This window comes from Octopus bimaculoides, chromosome 28 (genome assembly GCF_001194135.2).
Source record: "Octopus bimaculoides isolate UCB-OBI-ISO-001 chromosome 28, ASM119413v2, whole genome shotgun sequence".
In the NCBI taxonomy this organism is placed as follows: Eukaryota; Metazoa; Mollusca; class Cephalopoda; order Octopoda; family Octopodidae; genus Octopus; species Octopus bimaculoides.
This window is the reverse complement of record NC_069008.1, coordinates 14,498,443-14,506,594: the sequence shown is the minus strand read 5'-3', so window position 1 is coordinate 14,506,594 and position 8,152 is coordinate 14,498,443. Positions and strand designations below refer to the sequence as shown.

General features: G+C 35.7%; 2 protein-coding genes across 3 annotated transcripts in view; both read left to right on the top strand.

Moving 5' to 3' along the window:
- Nucleotides 1-668: 668 nt before the first annotated feature.
- LOC128251129 (zinc finger protein 271-like) lies at nt 669-2,268 on the top strand. Its single transcript, XM_052977579.1, has one exon. It carries the CDS (start codon nt 716-718, stop codon nt 2,063-2,065), a length of 1,350 nt encoding a protein of 449 aa, XP_052833539.1. The 5' UTR covers nt 669-715; the 3' UTR covers nt 2,066-2,268.
- A 4,670-nt stretch (nt 2,269-6,938) lies between these two features.
- LOC106882800 (uncharacterized) overlaps nt 6,939-8,152 on the top strand; it is a 13,541-nt gene continuing 12,327 nt past the window's right edge. The window contains exon 1 of one of the 2 annotated variants that reach the window (XM_014933583.2): nt 6,939-7,581. In XM_014933583.2, coding sequence (XP_014789069.1) covers nt 7,509-7,581 — 73 coding nt within the window. In that variant the 5' untranslated portion in view covers nt 6,939-7,508. The remainder of the gene's footprint in view (nt 7,582-8,152) is intronic. The other variant, XM_052977664.1, reaches the window with a different exon arrangement.

The following is an 8,152-nucleotide window of genomic DNA, read 5'->3' as shown; positions in this document are numbered from 1 at the left end:
AAAAAGTTCAGTGGTTCAGGTAAATGTATATTTCTAAAGTTTATATCTATAGAAAATTTATAAATTTTCCACTGTTGAATCTCTTCTTTTATGTAGTCTCTTTATCTTACACTGTTATTTCTTTGTTATTTCAGAATATCGAATGACATTGGCATAACCGAAGATTTAGTCTCAATATTTATCATCTTTTAAAGACCAAAGGAAAATGTTATACAGAGGAGATATATAAGACTTTCTCTAAATCTATGGTAGAATTCCTATAAAATATTTGCTCTGACCTGAGATTATTAGCAATATTTCTGAACATCTCTGACTGAATTGTTTTGAAGATGAGTTTGTATGCAAATGAATCTTCAAAAAACTTAACAAACGAATTCTGAGAGAAAGGTAACAGTGGACAGAAATACAACAGTGGAAGTATTTGTAAGAGTAAACTACAAGGACAAAAGCAAGGAAAATACATGGTGATTTGAGAAGGGAAATAATGGAAAAGAATGAGAAACTTGAGGAATTTATTTTACCAGAGAACATGATCAAAAAGAGAAAAAATTTATATGACTGTGATGTCTGTAATAAGTCCTTCTCTCAGAAAAGAAACCTTACTACACACAAACATATTCATACAGGAAAGATGCCATATCACTGTGATATCTGTGGTAAATCTTTCATTTACCATAGTAACATAGCTAAACACAAACGTATTCATACAGGAGAGATGCTCTCTCATTGTGACATCTGTAATAAGTCCTTTTCTCAAAAAAGTAATCTATATTCTCACAAACGTATTCATACAGGGGAGAAGCCATATTACTGTGATATCTGTGGTCAATCATTCTCTCAAAGTAGTAAATTAACTCCACACAAACGAATTCATTCTGGAGAGAAGCCATATCATTGTGATATCTGTGGTAAATCTTTCTCTGTAAATAATACTTTAATTGTACACATGCGTGTTCATACAAAAGAGAAGCCATATCATTGTGATATCTGTGGCACATCATTTTCTCAGAGTAGTCACTTAACAACTCATAGACGTATTCATACAGGAGAGAAGCCATATCAGTGTGTTGTCTGTGGTAGACTATTCTCTCACAGTAATCACTTAACTAAACACAAACGTATTCATACAGGAGAGATGCCGTATCACTGTGATATCTGTGGTAAATCATTCTCGCAAAATAGTACCTTAATTTCACACAGACGTATTCATACAGGAGAGAAACCATTTCACTGTGATATCTGTGATAAATCATTCACTAAACGTAGTGCTTTAACTGCACACAAACATATTCATTCAAGAGAAAAACCATATCAGTGTGATATCTGTGGTAAATCATTCTCTCAAAATGGTAACTTAGCTCAACACAAATTTTTTCATACAGGAGAAAAACCCTATCACTGTGATGTCTGTGGTAAATTGTTCTCCAACAGTAGTCACTTAACTAGACACAAATTTATTCACACAGGAGAAATGCCATATCAATGTGATATTTGTAGTAAATCATTCTCTCAAAATAGTACCTTAACTTCACACAGACGTATTCATACAAAGGATAAGCCATATCACTGTGAAATCTGTGGTAAATTATTCTCTCAAAATAGTGACTTGACTAAACACAATCGTATTCATACAGGAGAGAAGCCATATCACTGTGATATCTGTGGTAAATTGTTCTCCAACAGTAGTCACTTAACTAGACACAAACGTATTCACACAGGAGAAATGCCATATCGATGCAATATTTGTAGTAAATCATTCTCTCAAAATAGTCACTTAACTGTACACACACGTATTCATACAGGAGAAAAACCATATCACTGTGATATCTGTGGTAAATCATTCTCTCAAAATAGTAGCTTAACGAAACACAAATGTATACATACAGGAGAGAAGCCACATTCCTATGGATATGTTAACCTCTTAACATACACATTTTGTTTTTCAATTTCCATGCAAAAAAATATATATTTTTTATTATTTATTTTGAATCTGTACATAATGAAAAATAAGTACACAAATTGTTTCGGTTCAGTTATGATTTATGATGAAGTTACTGATAGTTAATGACAGTAAACAGGAATAACATCCTGAACAAAGTATTTCAGGTTAGAAATAAGTGACATATGCCTCGGAGTACAGTGAACGTATATTTTTGTTCAAATGTATATTTACCAGACATCTCTGGATGAAAATATATGGGTTAATATGTTAAGAGGTTAAATCATTCATTGAAAGTAGTAAATTATCTGCAGACAAATGTGTTCATACAGAAGAAAAAGAAAAGAGTAGTTTGTGTTTTCTGTTTTTAATTTCTTTTTCCTTTTGGATATTCCTATGTTTTATGTAATGGAGATTCTGACAATGAAAATAATGTATTTCCAAAAATCCCTTTTTTTTTTTAAATTTTGTCTTTTATATCCTTTCAGCCAGTCCTCTCACTTCCATACTCTTTTCCTTTCTCATGATGTAGCGACTGAAACTCCTTTTCCAGGAAACCCTAAACATGGTTCTTTGTTGAATATCATTTCCCCAGTTTGCTGTAAATTTATTCTTTATTAACTTTTAAATGCTTCAAACATTAAATATGTTAAAAAGGCAACATGCTGGCGGAATTGTTAGCACCCTGGGCGAAACGCTGTCTGTCTTTAAGTTTGAGTTCAAATTCCACTGAGGTCGACTTTCATCCTTTTGAGGTTGATAAATTAAATACCAGTTCAGTATTGCACTTGATCTAATTGACTGGCCCCCTTCCACCAAATTTCAGGCCTTGTGCCTATAGTAGAAAGGATTAAATATATTAACAATAACGTAAGTTGTGGCTTCTCCATGCACAGGGATACCGTAAGTTGTCAAATATGTTCACAATGACCAGTAGTACAAAATGGAAAGGACCACAAAGGAACAACTTGAGGTATAAACATGTTTTAGTGCCCTACACCAAATTGTTTCCTTATTGCTTTCTGAAGAATACATTTTAAAATTAAGTTTTACAGTTGTAAGTTTATGAGGGTCCAGACAAATTTTATCTTCATAAAATTGAGAAAAGATGTTTTGGAGATGATTCTGATCTTTCTCAACCCCCCTCTAGTTCTGTCAATATTAAGTTCAGGAAATCTACCAGCCACTTGATCACCTGTGAATCTTGTGGGCACACAAGTCAGGTTGATTACATTATCTCTAGAAAACAGTATAGGCAGATGCTTGGGAATATAAAGTCATTCGCTGATGAAGAATGTACTTTCCAACAATGTTAGTTTCATGACATTGGGTTTAAAGCTAGAAAGTGTTAGACACAAACTGATCTCAGGGTCTTTTAAACAGAGATTTAGGGGTGTATTAATTAAAGCATTTGGCGAAAAGGAGGAGGAGATAGATGTATAACGGAACAACTGGAAGTTCTTGTGCAACAGTGTATTGAGGGCTGCAGGATGAATCTGTGGCAGGTGTAAAATTCCATCCAAGTCAAGAATATGAGGTAGTGGAACAGCGAAGGGACAAGCTTAGAATGATAGAGGCAGCGGAGAACTTTACCAGGTTGCTAGGAGACAGGTCTGTTTAGTAAGGGTGAGAAGCAGACAAGAGCTTAGCCAATGTTCTATAGTGTGAGGACCAAAGACATGAAGGGTTAATAAATGTACAGAATGAATGGGAGAAAGAGGGTCTTCCTAATGTGAAACTGATAGAGGGTTCAGCCATTCTTGTTGACAACAGGGTTATAGCTAGATTGATTAAAAACATCAAAACTGGGAAACACACTTGTCCATCAGGAATTTCCTCTGAAATGCTTCACCCATTAGCATTTAAACCATCTATATTCAGCCAAAATATTCAACTTTTTTTTTTTTGCCTAGATCCAGCCTCTTGCACCTACGAGGCAATGTCATTCTAAAATTAACCTCACCATCAAAATCTTGAATTTATGAGATAATGCATGACTAATTCGAAACAATGTGAATAAATAAGTAGATCATTTGACAACAATCTGAATGCTAAAGGGTTAAAATATCTAACCCCTTTTGTCAGTTTTCCTGGGCATTTGGTCTTGATAACCTTTTGTGACTGCTTCAGCAAGTTGGTATACTACTCTCCACTGATGATGTGGCTCTTTTGAAATGAGCCAATAAATACAATGCCTTTTGCATCCCGCTAAAAACTGAGGCCATCACCTTCCCTGTAAATGTTAGGTTGGCTCAGCTGCACATTGCCTTCAATTCCGTGGGTGGGAACCGAAACCACATCAACAGACGCTGGGAGTTAGACTCTAGCTCCTAGTCATTTGAACGTTTTGCTCCTACGATACTCTAAATAACGAAGAACTGAGTCAACCTGTTATTAAGCACATACAACTCTACATGTGTTGAGTGCTACATTGTCTCGTCTGTTCATCTCCTCTAATAATGTGCGGAATGTGTGCGAGTGTGAATGATTGTGTACAGACAGACAGATAGATAGATAGATAGATAGGTAGACAGATAAACAAACACACAGATAGATATATAGATAGATAGACAGACAAATAGATAAATAAATTGATAGATAGATAAATGTATAGATAGACATCTAGGTAGATAGATAGATATATAGACAGACAGACATATAGAGAGATGGATGGATTGATAGACAGACAGACAGATAGATAGATATGGCAAGGTAGATGGATAGACAGAGAAACATAGACAGATAGATAAACAAGACAAGATAGACAGACAAACAGATATAGAGTGAGATAGATAAATTGAGAGATAGATAGACATCTAGGTAGATAGATATATAGACAGACAGTTAGATAGATAGACAAGTAAGCTTACAAACAGAGACAGGCATGCAGACAGATAGATTGGTACATTGATAGAAAGAAAGTCTCTCTGGGAGATAAAAACGATAAATAGTTGGTTAGATGGATTGATAGACAAATGAATTTAACGATGAATTGTTTAATATTTGATAGATCTATAGCAACCAGTTGAGACATGTTGCATTGATGTCTTTCGGATAAACTCCATGCTGATATTTTATTTACATCCTTTAAAGTCTCTAACCGTGGCCTGTTTCATTTTTTATATTTTTCAAGTTCAATAAATAGATAAATAAGTATGTAAAAAGATAGATAAATAAATATGTTGCTAACTAGCTAGGTAGATAGATAGATAGATTGGTAGATAGATAAATAGACAGCGTTTATCCAAACTTTTACTCATAATCCATACTGATTTCAAAATTTGGCACAAAGCCAGCAATTTCGAAAATTTAAAATCATATTTAAAATCAATATGAATTATCATTGTTTAAAGTTTTCAATAAAAATAATGATGAAGATGATAACGATAATAGTCCTTTTTAGTATAGGTACAAAGCCTGGATTTTGTGGGAAGGGGGACAGTCAACCCCAGTACTAAACATCAATACATCGACCTCAGTACTCAACGAGTACTTAACTTATCGACCCCGAAAGGATGAAAGGCGAAGTCGACCTCGGCGGAATTTGAACTCAAAACGTGGCGTCGGGTAAAATACCGTTAAGTATTTTGCCCGGCGCGCAAACGATTCTACCAGCTCGTTGCCTTAATAATGATGATGATGATGATACGATACAAAACACAAATGAAAGAGGAGATAAGGAAAGAGTACTATAGACGAGTTAGATTAATACTGAAACAGAGCTCAATGCTAAAAACAAGATAATAGATATCAATACTATAGCCGTCCCAGTTATAAGTTACAGCTACAATGTTCTAACTTGACTATAAATGAACTAATCAAGATAGACAGGAAAACAAGAAATTTAATGACAGAATTTAGGATGCACCACCCAAAATCTAACAGAAAGGTTATATATACAACGTACTGAAGGTGGTAGCGGTCTTATACAGCGAAAAAAAAAAAACTATTAAAAATAACCACCATACGATTACAGAAATATCCAGTTCAGAAGCAAGGAATACTGGTACAAATAAGCCACAAGGCACGAGCAAACCAAAAAACTATTTTCAGTTTTTAAGGAAGATGACAAATACAAGAAAGAAGTCATAGTATCTAACAACTATGAAGAAAAAGGTGTAAAAGAACTGAAATCCAAACTAAAACTAGAACAGCAACGGACCATGATAAAACGGTAGCAAGTAAAGCCCCTTCATGGCAAATACTGGGTTAAACTAAGCAGAAAAGAAATAGACAAAGCAAATTCCCAACAATGGCTGAGAAGCTCAGGACTCAAAGCAGAAACTAAAGGATTTTTAATCGCAGTACAAGATCACAGCCAGAAATTACCAAAAACATGTAATGAAAGAAATACAAGTAACTGCAGAATATGTGGAGATGGACAAGAAACAATAGATTATATTGTCTCTGGCACGGGTCTGCCTCTCCAGGTGCCGAGCTGAAGGCCCACTGACTTCTCCTAGTTGATCATTGCTCCTGTCACCGCTTCGTATTCCCTTATGGTAGCGCTGACCATCCCGACTTCTGAGGTGTCCGACACTATTACGTTGACATCATCCGCATACGCCGACACGAACCTTCCTCATCCCAGTTCAAACGGGATGCCCCTCAAAACCTCCAGCTTCCGCAATAATGACTTGAGTGTCAGTACGTAGAGAAGGGGTGAGAGTGGGCATCCTTGACGGACCGAATATGCGACACTAAACGGATTACTGGTACTTAATTTATCGACCCCGAAAGAATAAAAGACAAAGTCGACCTCGGCGGAATTTGAACCCATCACGTAAAGACAGACGAAATACCGCTAAGCATTTCTTCTGGCATGCTAGCGATTCTGCCAGCCCGTTGCATTATTATTATTATTATTATTATTATTATTGTTATAATTGTTATTATTATTATTATTATTATTATTATTATTATTATTATTATTATTATTATTAATAATAATAATAATAATAATAATAATAATAATAACAACCAAAATGAAGTAGATTGACAAATTTATTTTTGGAACCAGTTGAAGACACACGAGATGTCGAAATATCGTTCACTCGATAACAACGGCACTCTTCTTTTAATTTTAACTCTATATCTTCAGGAGGAACTTTTACATCTCCACCTACAAAAACACCAACAAAAGATCTAGCCACCTGGCATTAATACTATAACGTCAGCATCAGAAAAAAGTGCAGCAACGTCATTACTAACATCAGAACGGCTTCAGAAGCTATTCAGCTATATTTTCTGTATGTTTAGTGAAGCGCATGTCTCAATTAATTCAAGGAGCTTTTGTGTTTTCACTTCAGTGGAGAAATACTGGCATACAAGTAAACAAGCTTTATTTGATTGAATGCTACTGAAAGCAGGGGACAGTCTATGGGTTTTGGACATTGATGGATATACGTGAGTCTGTAAGTAATACTGATAAAAGAACACATGAGTGAGAGCCGTGGCAAGTACAAGCGTTTATAAAGTGTCCTAACATATATAGACTCTGCTGTGGTTAATAGAGGAAAATATTGACAGTAGAAGACAGGAGGGGCAGCAAAGGCAAATTGTGGCATTAATGAACAGTCCTGTGATCAACTCCTCACATAACCACCTAAAGAGTGTAGGGGCGGCCCTCAACCTCAGTGAAAGTAAGTGTTTAATTTTTTTCTATCGCATTCCGTTTTGTCTGTGCGCCTATATATTATTAGTAGTGGGTGTGGGAGTTAAGATTTTTGAGTTTGTGTAATTGTGTGTGTGTGTGCATTATGAAGTGACCAAGAGTTTGTGATGTTGTTTAAACACCAGATCAACTCTGATCCAACTTAACGTATTCCAAACGAAGACAATGTCTTTATGGCCACATCATCCTTTTGTTTTTGTTACTGTTACTTTTGTTTTTGTTTTTGTTACATCCCCAATCGAAGAAACTTATGGTCAGATATTCCAGCTACGACTGACCTGTCTTTTCGCGCACGCGCGTGCACACACACACACACACACACACACACACACACATATACACACACTAAAAAACATACACAAAAACACTCACACATCCACATACCAAAACAACCCACGCCCCCGACCCCGACTCCGTCTGTGTTCCCTGCCCAGAAAATCTTGTACCTGTGTTCTTTGCCTGTGAGGAACCTAGCGGAACCTCCTCTCCACCTTACTTCTTGTACGCAGCACAAATCTACACATCTCCGTTCAAGCATC